Consider the following 16412-nt stretch of genomic DNA (forward strand, 5'->3'; position numbering starts at 1 on the left):
GGACGCCTGCTGCTTCTCTGTAGCGGTCACTCCTGGCGCCGTTTCATGCGGTTTACACGTTTGTGGAAAAGGGGCCGTCCATAAATGACGTCACGCGATTTTGGACGATTTTTGACCCCCCCCCTCGTCACATGGCGTCACAAAAAGCCAGACCCTCCCTCAAATATGACGTCACAAAGCTCTGCCGCCCCCCCCCCCAAAAAAAAAAAACATGCTTCAAATCGCTTTAAACTATTGTCATCGTAGTGCGTATTTAATGTGGCGCTGGACTCTGATGTTGTAGGAGAAAACATTTATTAAAAAGTCTATTTAATTAAGTAGAACGTGTTGTCTATCTTTATTTAAAGTTGCGCATTTTGATGTAACGTCACATTTATCACCCCCCCCCCTCGTCACACATCGTCACAAATGTCTGACCCCCCCCCCTAGGTGCGTGACGTCATTTATGGACGGCCCCAAACGAAAATCATTTTTTTGTTGTTGCTGCTGTTGTTGTTTTACCGGAGTGTTGTGATCGTAACTGCCTGTGATTGGTTGAACGACGTCCCGTGTCGCTCACGCGGACCTCGAGGTCACTGGCTCCGTGCCGAATGCGTTTGGTTTGTCGAAGACCTCTTTCCGTGGTGGAGAGACATCATCATCGCTCTCCGTTTATTGTTGAGTTGTTGTTTTACCCGTCCAACATATTTAACAAACCCCTTTCAGGCTCCTATCACCGCGTGCGTCTTCTTGCGATCTGATGTAGATTGGGGCGCATTCCCCGTGATTCGGCCGACTCTATACAGTCTACATGTGTACTGTGTATACATAATCTAAAGGATTCAAGAGGGGACAGGGCAGACCAGCTACATGTACATATACTGTAGTTGTAACAGGAACCATCCAAAAAGGAAAATGTTCAGTTTTGGGCAGCTGAACGTTGAGGTGGTGGTGGTGGGGAGATAAAATGCAGAACTTTTGTTTTTTTTTATAAACTTGAGGCCTCATGACAGTTTCCAACCGGTGGGTTTCTGAAGGGTGATTTTTGGACGAGTTGCGACGTGAAAGCCAACAGAGAGCAGAAGCGCGCAAACCCCGCGTGTAGTTTAAGATTATAAATCACCGTGACCCGATTACTCGCTCTACCCATATTGATTAACCTAACGCAGGGCCTTACCAACAAGGGCCTCTCAAAAACCTAACGCGACCAAAAAGCACAAAAGCTGATCGTAACACATTTCTTGAAGATACATAATATTTTTATCCTCCACGTCCAGCATTTTGCCCGGGTGTTGGGGTCTGTAACAGAAGAGAGAAAGAAGCAAAACAGATGTGAGTTTGCAGTTCTTACTTTGCTTATACTGGTAGGAACCACCTGGTTCCACCAGCCCACAGGGGATTATTGTGTCCGTCCGTCGTGCATCCAAAAATGGGAGGGGCTGGGTGGAGAGGGGAGGGTGGGAGGGTGGGGAGGGGTTGGGTGGGGAGGGGCTGGGTGAGGAGGCTAGGGCTGGGTGGGGGTGGGAGGGGTGGGGCTGGGTGGGGAGGGGCTGGTCACCCCGTGGTGCCCTTATAAAACTCAACGTTTAACCTACTCACGCCGGCTTGTGCCCGCCCTCACAGTCGGGCATATTTGCTGAATACACCACGCCGCCGTTGACCCTGGCCATTGACCGAGCAACCCAACGTTACTACCAGCTCCCTCCGCAGGAATTTGTTTCAGGATTCCATTTCATTTCCAGCCAGGATCAATAAACACAGCCTTGTCATCCTCACGCCATATTTCAGTGTAATCCACCTCGCACTTGCACACGAGATGATTGAATAAACTAAACACGATGCACAAGTTTTGTTGACACCTCTTTTTCAGAAGCGATCTAGCCACAAATGATAGCTCAACGAAGTGGCTTATCACTTGGAAATGTATCGTAGCCTAATACTATAACAGCATTCCGATTTTAAATGTGGAGGTTCAAACCGGAAGACCCGGAGAAGAATCCACTCGATCACGGAAAGAGAGAGAGAAACATGCTAATTACAAATACACCGGCGTCAGTGTCGGGATGGAACCCACGACCTCCTGTACACCAGGCGAGGTAGTTAACATCTCCTAGCCACCGTGATGATGATGAGAGAGCCACGCAAACTCCAAATCTACAGCAGGCGTCAGGGTCGGGGTCGAACCCACGACCTCCTGTACACCAGGCGAGGTAGTTAACATCGCGGCAGTAGATGCCCTTTTGGGCGCGTTCCCTCCTTTGGCTGCCGTTAGTCTCGACCATAATCCATCATCATCCCGTGATTATCTTCATTGTTGGAATCAGCATGCAATGGCGTGACAGAATTAACAATCCATTGCTGTACTGCCATCTCCTGGCTACCTCAGGCGGCTGCTACAGAGAGAAATGGTCATCGCATGACAATTAGACCATGCAGATTGTGTGGCCGAAACGAGACCATCAACACGGAATTCGAGCCCAGGATCTCAGCGATCGATGCCAGCTCAGAGCTTTGACCTCTGAGCTACCTGACCACCTCACCAGAAGATAAATGTAAAGTATGTTTTTCAAAAAAGTAAACATCAGCCTTGTATCGTATGTTGAACCTCTTTGGCACCGTTCGTAGCCAACCGTGCTAATGGGAGGTGCGGGGAAACTAAACGCAAAAAGCAGTTCGAAATAAATTAGTTTTCAATTTAGATTTAAAAGTGCATAACTCCAGTGGCTCCCTAATATCGGAAGGAAGGGCATTCCAGATGGTCGCAGAAGTGCATCTGAAAGTGCACGATGCAGTGACCGTCTTTGCTTGATGGTTAGCCAAACGCTGCTGTGAGGATGACCGAAGGTCACGTGATGGTGTGCTAGAAAAACCCCGAACGCCGCACAGCCTAGACATGCATCCTTCTCTAGTCGGCGCCGAGTTCTCATTGCCAAGGTCCGTACTCAGCTTTGTCCCCATGTGTTGGCTTGTGCACTCAGAGATGTACTCACTGCCCTTGACGAGCCAGAACGATCTCACGTCCTGGCAGAGGAGGCTGGCGCTGCGGCTGAACAGGGATCGGTCGAAGATCTCGGCACCGGGGATGAACGAGGAGCCATCTGAGGCGCCGCTTGCCTGCACCGTCTGACCCTGTGAGTCCAGTCAACACCGCAACCGTGATTACTACCAGTACCATCACCTTGACCATACATAATCATCGTTATCGTTAATAACCACCACCACCACTTTCATCGTCTTTAATGATCATCACCACCATACTATCAGCATCGTCTTGCTGTCTTTTCTACGATTGTCTGTTTGCACTCAGTCACATAGTCACTTTAAGATGTTTTTTTGTTCATGTTTTTGTTTTTTGTTTGTTGCGGTTGCACCCGATTCAAGAGCCGAATGGCTCACAGGGCGAAACCTAATAAATGAACTTGAACTTGAACCATCAATCATCACATGTCACTATCACAACAACCACCACCACCTCCATCATCAGCAGCGTTAATTATATGAATTGCCACGATCAATGCCATCGCCATTATCATCACCGCTACAACTGTCACCCCAGTCACCACCACCATGACCATTCTCTTCACCACCAGCAGCAGTAACACTGCAACTATTGCCACAATTACCATCACCATCATCACCATCATTGCTATCACCGTCAACATTACTATTACCACCACTACGGCCATCAATAATGTCACCACTATCACTGCTCACACCCCTACAACCAGCGCCACCATCAATAATGATCACCACCACTGTCACTGTGTATGCATTTGTATGTTGAGCTTCTTTCGCACCGTACGTAGCCAACCGTGCTAATCGGAGATGCAGGGGAAGAACAAGAAACTACGCTACCAGCACCACCACCACCAGCGATGTCATCTGCCAATGTTCTGATTCCTCCGCTCTACCACGCCCGCTACAAAGAGGTGGACAGGAGTCAACGACCTCTTTTTCATTCCTTGCACCGGGTCCCTCGCCAGCCACGCTACCGCCACTGGAGGGAACCCCTCACACTGACAAGGTCCTGGCCTCCTCTGTCCACTGGCACACGAAGCACTCCCCAACGATTTCCACTCTCAGCGAAATGCGTGGAGATTTTTTTTTACTTTAAATCTAATTTGTTTAGGGGCTCATCTAGAGGCTGACCCGTGTCTGCCTTGTGCGCACTGAATCCCAACTGCCACATTGTTTTGAGAAACAAAGCAGTCTCACTCTGTCTCACTTTAAAAAAAAACACAGCTGGAGTCAAATGACGGAGGACGATAGATTAATGAGGAAACGGAGGGACAGATGCACAGAGATGGAGAGGCAATAAGAGAAGACCAAACGAGATTAAGAGAGGCAGTGAGAGCGAGAGAGAGACAAATGGAGACAGAGGGACAGGGAGGCAGGCAGACAGACAGGGAGTCATGAAGAAATAGACAAATTGCGAAACATAACAGCACGTATCGCGTTTAAATTGTTTAGATTATTTTGCTGCTATACACATCCACATGATGAGCCGCTTCGTTGAACTATAATTTGTGGCCAGGTCACTTCTGAAAAAGATGCTAATAGCTCAGTGGGCCCTACCTGATAAGATAAAATAGTTTAATCTTACGTGTATACATTTGGAAGTTATTTGTTTACCTTTCCTATATTTTGCACTGACATCGCTTCGTTGCATTGTTTGTTGTTGTTAACGTTCTCACGCGCCCCAACTGGACATCCGTTAAAAAAAGCTTAATAGCTCATCTGATTCCTCCAGTGCATATCTTTCTGCCGATACGTGTTCTCTCTCTGTGTGTCTGTGTGATGTCTGTCTGCTTGTGTGTCTGTCTATAGTTTTCTGGTTAGATTTTTGTTGCTATTTCTTTTATACCGGATGATGATTGCTTGTGTTGCAATCGAAACGTCTAGTATGCTATTATTTAATTTATTATTTTATCTTTATACGTGACTTAACCGAAAGAACCAAAGAATAATTCCTGCAGTCACGAAAGCTCCAAAATTGAGATTGACATATCATGATGATTCTGAGTCATGTAGACAGACAGACAGACAAGTCGCGTTACAGGTAGCGACGCAGACAGAGAACGTTGATAGACGCAGAGGGACACAGGGAAAAACGCGGGCAGAGGGGGAGGGGGGGGGAGATTGCGACAGAGCGGATGATGTGTGACCGCGCCGTCTGGATCAGAGGTAATGGAATTGAGGTGGCACCCCGGGGAGATCAAGGGTTGGGCCGGGTGGCGTCACTCGGGGCTCTTTGTGCACGAGTGAGTGAGGAGTGAGTGAGTGAGGAGTCTGGTATTAAGCCAGGTTGTGAGCGGCAGTGCAGCGGTCAGCACGCTGCTCTACGAACCCGAGATGACCCGAGTTCGATTCCCGTTGTCACGGCCAACACCAGTGACCGGTTATTTGAACCGGTCGTGGACCACCCCTAGGTCGACTCAGCCTCAAATGAGTAGCTGGTGCGGTGCGTAAACATCGCCACTAGGGAGACAAAGGCGGCCGGGCGTGGTGCTGGCCACCCACCCCCTCGTGTGCCGTGCCGGCCTTCATGGGTGCTCGCTAACAGCACTTTAGCCAACAGTCTGTTAAGGCTACACGGGGAATCTTTGCGCCTGTTAAGATAGAGATGGCAGGAGGGGTGAGCAGGGTGAGTGGTGAGAGGTATGTTGCGGTGGCAGGGTGACAGAGAGGGTTACGTGGTGAGCAGTGTGTACATAGTGAGTATTGCTATGGTGCGTAATCAACAGTGTGGTGGTGAGTGGATTTGTGATGTCGGCGGTGGTGCCGGAATGGTGGTCGTGATGGTGGTTGTGTTGTTCATCTCATCTCAGTCAGTCAACCCATGGCCTTGAAGTGCACCTGGCCTGGCATGAGCGCTGTGGTGGCATCACTGCCACTTAGTGCTTGTTGTTGTTGTGGTGTTTGTTGTTGTTGATGTGGTGTTCGTGTTGGTTCGTGTTGTTGGGCTCACGTTGAGATTCTTGAGGCTGTCTCTCAGCTCGGAGAACGACGGGAAATCTCCGGCGCCAATTTCCCGCACGTAGCACTCGCCCGGTTCGTTCGTTCTCATCACCACGAGGTTCTACAAAACGTCAACATCACCGTCGACATCATCATCATCATCACCAACATCACAGTCATCATCAGTATTATCCCCATCGTCAACATCGTCAACATCACTATGACCTATGAGACATCTCCTTTACCAGTGGCAAAATATAGTAATAGGTTTTTACCCTTTCAACTGGTACAAAAGCAGTCAAAATGCAAACAAAAAGAAAACAACACTGAACAACAGAGTTGTTTTCTTTTTGTTTGCATTTGACTGCTTGTGTTGTGGTTATTGCAAACATGATGCCTTGTATAAAGGTGTCAGCTTTTGTACCAGTTGAAAGGGTAAGAACCTATTACTATATCACCATCATATTTTTTCTAGAAATCAATCTTTAATTTACGTGCCAACATTGCCCTCAATAAAGTAGGCATCAGCGCACATTGATTTGAGGGTGCATTGTGTTTGGAGCACAGTTGTGATTTTCTGCCACAGATCGTGAGATGTTAACTACCTCGCCTGGTATACAGGAGGTCGTTGGTTCGATCCCGACCCTGACGCCTTCTGCTGGATATTTGGAGTTTTGCATGTTCTCTCTCCCCCTGGTGGCGTGGACTTTTCTCCAGGTCCTCTGGTTTTCCCTCCACATTTAGAATCAACATCACGCGTTTCGTCTAATTTGGCTGCTATTAATGTCCACGCGATGAAAATAAGCCGCTTCGTTGGGCTACCATTTGTGGCCAGGTCGCTTCTGATTAAACAAAAAAAGAGCTACAGAGCTCGTTGGGCCTTAGCTGGTTTAGTTTTATGGGCTATAGTTTTTTGAATATCAAGGTAGGCAGCGGCGGTGGTGATGTTCGCGGTGCAGAGTAAAGGACGTGGGGTTTGCATGGGGAGTGTCGGCGAGACATCGTCGCTGCGCGCTGGGGTCGGTGGAGGCGGTGAACGAGGTCGTGTCGGAGGTGTCGGTGGAGATGATGTCTGAGGTTGTTGCGGTGTTGGTTGCTGGAGGTGAACGAGATGACGATGTTGTTGCTGCTGCTGCTGCGTGATGGACTCGCCTTGGCATAGTCGAGGAGCGTGGTGGAGGAGACGTTGCCGTTCTGGATGTAGAAGGTGGCAACGTTCTCCTGGGGGTTCACCTGCACCGTCTGCTCCTCAACGTTGCCGTCCTTATCCCCCACGGACAGCTGGTAGAGCTACTCTCCACGCAAAGACAAAGATCCCCCATGTAGCCTTAACAGATTTTTGGAGCAAGTGCTGTTAGCGAGCACCCATTAAGGCCCAGCACCATCCTTGGCTGCCTTTGTCTCCCAAGTGGCGGTGATTACACACCGCACCAGGTACTTATTTGAGGCTGAGTCGACCTCGGGAAGGGCCAGGACCGGTTCAGATAATTGTCACTGTCGTGAGTGGGAATCGAACTCAGGAAAGACGGGTTCGTAACGCAGCACACTCACTGCTGCACTACCGCTCCCCAAATAAAAAGATAAAGATCCCCCTTTTCGGGGCAAGTGCTGTTAGCAAGCACCTGTGAAGGCCGGCACGGCACACGAGGGGGTGGGTGGCCAACACTACGCCCGGCCGCTTTTGTCTCCCCAGTGGTGATGTCTACTACACACCGCACCAGGTACTAATTTGAGGCTGAGCCGACCTAGGGGAAGGCTCGTGACTGGTTCAGGTAATCGTCACACAGGAACGAACACACGAACACGCGCACAAACAAACAAACACAAACAAACACACACACACACGAACACAAACGAACACAAACAAACGAACACACGTACCTCGGTCGCGTTCTTGCCACCGATGAAGACTCCCAGCAGGACGCCCGCCACCACCACCGCGACCAGCAGCACCAGCAGCGACGCGCAGACGATGATGAACTTGCGGCTGAACCTGGACTGGACCGGGTACGCCTGAGACAAACACAGACACGGCGCGTGACACAACCACAAATCGTACTGACACAACAGACAGGATCACCACCACGACACTAACACAGCACATATCATTTATTTTATTTATGAAAACTAAACAACAACAAAAGTTTTTTTTCCTAGGTAAGGCCCACTGAGCTGTAATAACTGAAAGAAGTGGCTTATCACGTGGAAATCTATAGCGAGACAAATCGAAAACCAGAGGACCCAGACAGAAATCCACTCGACCATGGGGAGAGAGAGAGACACGCAAACTCCACATATACAGGCGTCAGAGTCGGGAGTGAACCCACGGCCTCCTGCATACCAGGCGAGGTAGTTAACATCTCGCCACCGTGGCACCCTAATGAAACAACAAGGTCAACATCACCAACCATGCTGACACAGCACAGGACAAAGATACACTTAGCACAGTGTTAATTTACTTGAATATTCTTCCCCACCTCAATTGTATCCCGATTGTGCCATCGGCAGCTCACAGAGCAATGCACCCATTTGTGTAAGGGAAACATTCATGTTCGGGAATTGGTCCTCTGAAATGTGGATACCACAGGGCTACATCTGAGGTTCCTTCAAGTGATTGGCCTCTGGTCCTCACACGAGGGGCGTTTGCACCTTCCCACTCGCTCTGCCATGGGGAGGAATGTCTGTCGCATGAAAGGTGAACCCCGATATTTTGAAATCTAAAATCTGAAATGTAGTCAAATGAAGCGCAGAACCAAATTGAACGTAGTTTATACTCTTTGGTTCTTTCGGTAAAGTCACGACGGTGAAAAAATAAAAATAAGAATAAAAGAATAAAAAATATAAATGACTAAATTCAGTTATTTCTAAAAATATATATTATTTTCTTATTTTTTAAATATTTTAAAATTGTATTAAAAATATAAATAACTAAATTTAGTTATTAACTAAATGTAGTTATTTCTATTTTTTTTAATTATTTTATTCTTTTTTTTCACCTACGTGACTTTACCGAAAGAACCACAGAGTATGGATCCTTGCAGTCACGAAAACTTCAAATTTAGAATGAACGTAGTTTCTTTTTTGCGTGTCATTTGGCGACTGAACTGAGACCGTCAACCCACTACTGCACATGAAACCCCGGTTTCATCACAGGTGGCTGAAACCTGGATTCAAACCCAGGCTCTCAGTGGTGCCAGTTCAGCAGTCGGCACTCTGCTCACTGCTCCCCACGCCACCCAGACATCAAGAGGAGGAGGAGAATGGAGAGGAGATTTGTGTTGGATGTGCAGACACCTTGGTGGTCTGGGTTAGAGTCGAGCTCGTGAGTTTGTGTGTATGTATGTGGAACTTATTTCACGCCGTACGTAGCAAACCGTGCTAATCAGAGGTGCGGGGGTGGGGGAGACAACGAACAACATGCATGATAGCAGTTCTACAGAAACTAGTTTTCAATCTCGATGATTTAAAATAGCATAGCTCCAGCGGATTCCAAATACAGGAAGGCAGAGCGTTCCAGTGACTACTCACCGGAGGAGCTTCCATAGCCGAGGAGTTGAAGCCTTTGTCCATGGGGGCAGTCGTTGGTTGCAGGAGATCGTCGCTCGGCGTTCAACTTCAGCCGTCTTGTGAGATGCCCCGATGCAGCTCAGCCTCCTTATAAACCCGAGGGGCGCTGGTTGAGGGGCATGGTGGTGAGAAACGAGAGAGAGGTAACGTGGGGGCGGTGGGAGACGATTGCTCTGATTTGGAGTCGCTTTACTCCCAGCAATGAAGCAATAAACGTGAGTGTTCTGTTCAAAAATACAACATGCCCTCGGGCGAATACAAACCTGACCCTCGGTGGAAGCGGTGGGGTGGGGAAAATAATGAGCAAAGAGTTGAGAGCCGTACCTGGATCTTGATTGGGCTACAAACCCCGGGTTCAAGGAAAGAACGTAAAACGAGGGGGTTTTTCCCACACAAACGCTTCTCGTCGCGAGCCTTTGAAGCGGCGCACTTCCTGGTCTTCATCGCAATAAAGAGGGAAAATAAATCCCCTTTGTCGTACGGCACTTGAGAAAGCAATGGAGCAGGTCTCTTTTTTTTTAATAGTCAGCCGTTGCGCGTCTCCACCATTTCGCCGCGGAAGGTCAACGTCGAGTGCGTGTTACGTGGGCGCCGTCGAGATGAGACAAACCGAGGCAATTGATTTATTTTTGGGGTGCGGAGTTGGCAGTGACCGTCGCCACCGCCGGAGAGGCTGCGGGGGGCTTGCGTAGCCACCAGGGCCACAGGGCCTTGTCGTCCGTGTACCAATTTTTTTGCGGGACGATGTTTCCGGTGGGGGGGGGGGGCACATCGCTCGCGTTGAACAGCGGCATCAGTTCGAGCACGGACCCCCTTTGGGTAATCCCCGTTTTTATTCGCGTGGTTTTTTTTCTCAGGGTCCTCCAGTTTTACACCTCCACATTTAGAATCGAGGTCGCGCCTTTAGAGTATTTTGGCTCGCGATAAATGTCCACGCGGTGATAAGCCACTTCGTTGAGCTATCATTTATGGTGAGCCAGGTGGCTTCTGGAAAAGAGCTGCATAGTCACGTAGCATATTCCAGATGAGCCATAGCGTTCGGCGCACGACAGGAATCTGCCCAGCTGCAGCATAAGACATTGCTTCTCAAAACGCATCGTGGGCTAGAAGACAGATCGATGAATGAGTCACCTCCATTGAGTTTTTTTTTTACCTTTAAAATCTGGCTTCAATTTTTGTCGTAAGGGTCAGGACTCGATCGCAGACCCTTTGTTGTGGCATGAACCCATCTGGTCCCTTCAGGAGGCTGGTATTAGATCATGGGACCGAGTTTTTTTCGCAGGATCAGGAAGTTTTTGTAGGTTGTGAGCAGAAACGATATGGGACGATGGCTATTGCTGGATCATCCGCAGATTTCAGAAGAGCATTGACCGCGCCCTCCCTCCAGATTCAGGGCATTTTGCCGATCTTGAGCACAATGATGAAGAACATTTGGTGGCCAAACATCCCCGTGCCGCTGGGCCCTGGTTATGCAGGAATTCAGCGATGCGTAGATGTAGTGGAATTAGGTTACGCGAGATGTTTGCTACATGTTACATGTAAAGAACAAGCAGGAATGCTGTTCTTAGTTAATCATTGTTTGCAGCCCTCTATCAATATATGACTGGATGAAAGCCTTCCCCGCATGACGTGTAAATGGGATTGTGTGACCATATTTCACCACGCTGGTTGGTCAGTGTGTGTGTGTGTATTGGTGGGAGCGGTAGCGTAGCGGTTGGCATGCTGCGCTATGCACCTGGCCACCCATGTTCGATTCCTGCTCACGGCCAACACCAATGACGATTATCTGAACTGGTCATGGGCCTCTCCTAGGTCGACTCAGCCTCAAATGGGTACCTGGTGTGGTGTGTAAACATCACCACTGGGGAGACGAAGGCGGTCGGGCGTGGTGTTGTCCACCCACCCCCTCGTGTGCCGTCCCGGCCTTTATAGGTGCTCGCTAACAGCACTTGCCCCAACAGTCTGTTCAGGCTATACGGGGGATATTTGTATTTTTTTAAATTAAATGATGGGGGAGGCCAAGACTGGTTCCGATGTGACTTGCCACTTATGTCTGGGAATCTCTCAGGTTCATAGCACGCAGCGCTGACCACTGCCACACTGATGGGACTATGCTCATCACCGCCGGCAGAATTGAGATGATGATGATGGTGTTGACCGTTACGCAGTCAAAGACTGAGGCTTACTGTGGGCTAATTAAACAACCACTGCCTACGAGCCGAGGCTTATGAACTTGGAATGTGGCAGGAGGCGCGTGCGCCGCCTCCAATTGTCCTGTCCGGCATGGGCTGTGATTGATTTCTCCATGAAGAGATGGGGCATGAACAGGTGGCTGATTATATCGCACGATCAGTGCGGCGGAGCATACATAACGCAAGGACGAGAGAAATAGAGGGCAGATTGGCGACAGCATCAGCAACAACAGCAGTCGCATCAACAGCATGAGCAGCAAAGAGCAGCTTGGAGTGAGTGGATGAACTCACGCAGCGAGGTCATATGTCACGAGTTGGCTTGCCTGCAATAGGAGATACCACAAGTGCAGTTTTAGTTCTACCTCGAGCCCGAAACATCATTGACTTACCGGTACAATCCTCGGCCTCCGTCAATCCACCGTGGGATGAAACTATGAACTATTTAAAACTATAAACTATGTTAAGATTTAAAGCTTTCGTGACTACAGGGATTCGTATTCTTGGTTCTTTTGGTAAAGTCACGTAGAAGGGAACTAATAAAATGATACAAATATAAAACAATAAAATTCTCACGACGTTTCGACTGCAACACAAGCAATCATCATCAGGTGTGAAATCCACAGCAACAAAATTTGAAAAAAGTGGCGCTTTTTCAGAAGCGACCTGGCCACACACGATAACTCCAAGAAGTGGCTCATGTTGTGGAAATTTATTGTAGCCAAATACTCTAAACGCACGTTTCTAAATGTGGAGGAAAAAAACCGGAGAACCCGGAGAAAAATCCACGCGACCACGGGGAGAGAGATTTACAATTTCCAAATATACAGGTGTCAGGGTCGGGATCGAGATCGGGATCGAGATCGAGATCGAACCCACGACCTCCTGCATACCAGGCGAGGTAGTTAACATCTCGCCACCGTGGCACCCCAAATAGATGATGACCACCTCACAACCATAACCACCACCACCACCACACTGACAACACATCACGTCACAATTACCAACACACTCACAAATCACATTACTAACACACTGAAACGTAGACGCACGATCACCGCCACGTTGACAATCACTTTACCTCTGGCCAAAAACATTCTCGACCATAGTCAACCCACTGTTGGATGAAGGCCTGCCAAACGCTGCAGCCACCACCGACGGTCCTGTAAATGAACTCTAATCCACCCAGCGCCCTCTCGCCACCTGCTATCGTTGCTCGATCGCATCTCCTCGATGGACGTACTCCCGGAGGACGGGTTCTCATCCCTTGGCCGCCACTCTACACCTCCGATTAGCACGGTTGGCTACGTTGGGTGCGAAAGAAGTTCAACATAAATAATTGTCACTGGAGATTACATACTCCGCTAACCGGAGGTTTGTGTACTGCATTGTTTTAATATTGTGTACGTACTGCGCTGTGTACTGCAGTAACTGGGTATCGTGTCCTGAATTGTGTAATGCCATTAGCTGGGTATTATGCACTGCATTATGTCATGCCATTAAGTGGGTATGTACTGCATGAACTGAGTATTGTGTACTGAATTGTGTAATTATATTAACTGGTACTATGTACTGTATTGGGTAATGCCATTACCGGGGTATGCACGAACTATTTTACGTAAGTTTAATCTGTTAAAACCGCTTTAAAAAAAAATAGTGAACCAGAACCGAACCATAAAAGTCTAGTTTTGAACCGTGATGCGTTCACTAAGTTTTGGGTTAACCGAAACATTTGTTGGAGTGGTTGATGGCGCAAGAATGACAAAACCACGGTGTTAACCAGGTCAAAGAATTCCTCCCCTCAAGCACCCGATTAGCATGGCTAGGAGTACTATAGCGGTGGCAGAAAGATAATAGTCTTAACGTTTGCGGGTCATTCGAAGTGGTCGCCCTGATGTGGCCGAGGTGCCGTGTGAAATGAAGTCGTGGGTAATGCAAAGTCAAAGATCTCCCGTGTAGCCTAAACAGACTGTTGGGGCAAGTGCTGTTGAGCGAGCACCTACGAAGGGCGACACGGCACACGATGTGGGGTGGGTGGGCCAGCACCAGGCTCGTCCGCCTTTGTCTCCCCAGTGGCGATGCTTTTTTGACACCACATCGGGTACTCATTTGAGGCTGAGTCGACCTAGGAGACCGGTTCAGATCATCGTCACCGGTGTTGGTGGCCGCGTGCGCAGCGCTGACGGCTACTCACACGGCTCCCCACTGGCCTGACTGCCAGGTCAGTAGCAGGACACAAACGTGAAAAATCATTTACCATTTTCTTATTCCCGTGACCTTGAAAAGTGACAAACAAAGGGAAAATGTGATTTGCATGTTAGTCGGTGTTAAAGGATTAACTGCTTACATTTTATCGTTCCGTTTTATTGTTGTAACGGTACAGGTTGCCACTGGCCCACACCAATAAATAAAACAATAAATATTTGTTGGCAATAGGACCACATCCATCGGTCTCATGACAGATGTTTGACACTGTAAACCCAAGGTGAGGCATATGCAAATTGTCTTCGGATGAATTGGCGGGTTGTAAAATGTCATCGCTGTGTCCAGATGAGATGGTGAGCACAGAAGACCCGGGGGCAGAGGTCACAACCGGGTACCCGATACTCGTACCCTACCCGATACCCGGCTACCCGTACCCGGCCGGGTACGGGTACCCGTTTGCGACTCTGGTGCGGCCGGGTACGGGTAGGCCGTAAGTCACTGGTGAGTCACCGTTTGTCACTCATTTCCCAACGTCTTGTCTCTTCTCACAATTCAAGTTCCTAGAATCAACCCATCCTCGCCTGCAACATGGCTTCATCCCAGAGGTCGCAATCAGGTATCCGATACCCGTACCCTACCCGTACCCGTTTGCGACCCTGGTGCGGCCGGGTACGGGTACGGGTAAGGAATCAAAACCCGTTTGCGACCTCTGCCCGGGGGTCAGCACTTGATCCGGCACCGCTGAGACACCTGGGTTTGAATCCAGGTCTCGGTCACTGCCCGTGATTAACACACGGTTCTGATTGAAAACTCACATCTTTAGAACAGCTTTTTTGTGTTTAGTTTATTGTCGTTGTCCGTCCCCCCCGCCCCGCACATCCGATTAGCACGGTTGGCTACGTACGGTGCGAAAGAAGTTCAACATACACACGTACATATCGTTCTCAAGGGTAGTCGTGAGTTAATAGTCTCAGTCCAGTTGCCAAACACGTTCCTTCGGAGTGGACAGGTAGGAACTTGGTTGAACAGCGCATTCGTGCACGACAGACAAATATGCACGACAGACAGACAAATAATCCCTGGTGGGCAGTGTGGGAACCTGTTGTTCCTACCTGTATAACCGCACGCATACACGCAAGAACACAACGCGTAACATTTTTCAAAGATTAAAAATATTGCTGCCACCTATAGTTCGGACCCGGGGTATTCACTTGAAGTGGTCTAAAACAGAGCGGCTCTGTGACATCCTCTTCCGCGGGCCATTCTCTAACGCCAAGGGTCCCAGTGCTGTCGTGCGAGAGATCCGATGGGTGTTTCGACTTCTGTGCCTTGTTGGGCGACGGCACAACTGGAATGGCATTGAGAGAACGACAGAAAAAAGTTAATTCCACTCGGGTGGTATCCGTTACGGGGGTGTAGATGACACCTCAGCCGGAGTCGAGAGAGATTGTTCGACTTCACAGATCACACCTTTTCCTATCTCACGTAGATTTACACAGCGCCTTGCTCCAAGGCGCATTACAGCAATTTGTAAAATTGTACTTAAGATGATAAATGGTTGTAATTAAGGAGTGGGGTTATGGTGACAGGAGAGTATGCGGAAGAGCTTAACCCAATTCGTGCATTGGATCGCGGTGATATCATCTCGCGACGCAATACGATGTCACATTTCACGATATGATGATTATCGCGATATTAGTTTCCCATACGTTTCTAATTGTATTTCACACCCACATACATATTTTTCAACAATTGTATTCACCAAGTAAAAGCCCACTGAACCGTGGCCTGGCCATACGTAAATGATAGCTCATCGAGGGGGCTGATATCATCCCACCCGTGAATTTCGAGTTACAGCCAAATAATCTAAACGCGTGTTTTTTTTTATAATTGTCGAGGGCAAAACCGGAGGAACCCGGAGAACAATCCACGCGACCACCACGGGGAGAAAGAGAGAGATAGAGATTGGGGCACTCAGACACCAAAACTATTACAGGCATCGTCAGGGTCTGGGATTGAACCCACAACCTCTTTGCATATATCAGACGAGGGAGGTAACATGTCGTCATGGGTCTTTACGATCTGCAGTGCGTGTAATACACACGTCGCCATCAGCTTGACAAACATGATTACATAATTAGAGCTAACGATGAAAACGATAATGCCGTCAATTAATTCCCACGCCGTCAATTAATTCCCACGCCGTCAATTACTACGGATATTTGTGCTTCACTAAAGCATTATACGTTTACTGGATAACGGCGGTGTTTTTTTTTTACGCGTTTTATCGTCGAGTTTCTTTAAAGCAAAATAAGATTTTGGTGAGAATTTTTTTTTATTTTTCATTCAAATAAATGAGCAGCGGTAACCGCGATTTCATATTTAGCAAAACAAAAGATGCAATTATCGTGGATATTATATCGCACAATACATATATATCTTCGTATCACCATATAGCAGCAAGCCTGGTTTCCTGTCAGAAGTAGGAGAAATTACCCAAATTATACGCACGCA

The 16412-nt window shown here is 48.4% G+C and overlaps 1 protein-coding gene across 1 annotated transcript; it reads right to left on the reverse strand.

Moving 5' to 3' along the window:
- Nucleotides 1-2361: 2361 nt before the first annotated feature.
- LOC144942443 (uncharacterized) lies at nt 2362-9570 on the reverse strand. The gene is made up of 6 exons (XM_078869315.1): nt 9466-9570; nt 7819-7950; nt 7090-7227; nt 5948-6058; nt 2970-3108; nt 2362-2372 (listed from the first exon to the last, which is right to left on the reverse strand). Exons 1-6 carry the CDS (start codon nt 9505-9507, stop codon nt 2362-2364), a joined length of 573 nt encoding a protein of 190 aa, XP_078725441.1. The 5' UTR covers nt 9508-9570.
- Nucleotides 9571-16412: the final 6842 nt, after the last annotated feature.

Source organism: Lampetra fluviatilis, chromosome 27 (assembly GCF_964198595.1).
Source record: "Lampetra fluviatilis chromosome 27, kcLamFluv1.1, whole genome shotgun sequence".
Taxonomy (NCBI): Eukaryota; Metazoa; Chordata; class Hyperoartia; order Petromyzontiformes; family Petromyzontidae; genus Lampetra; species Lampetra fluviatilis.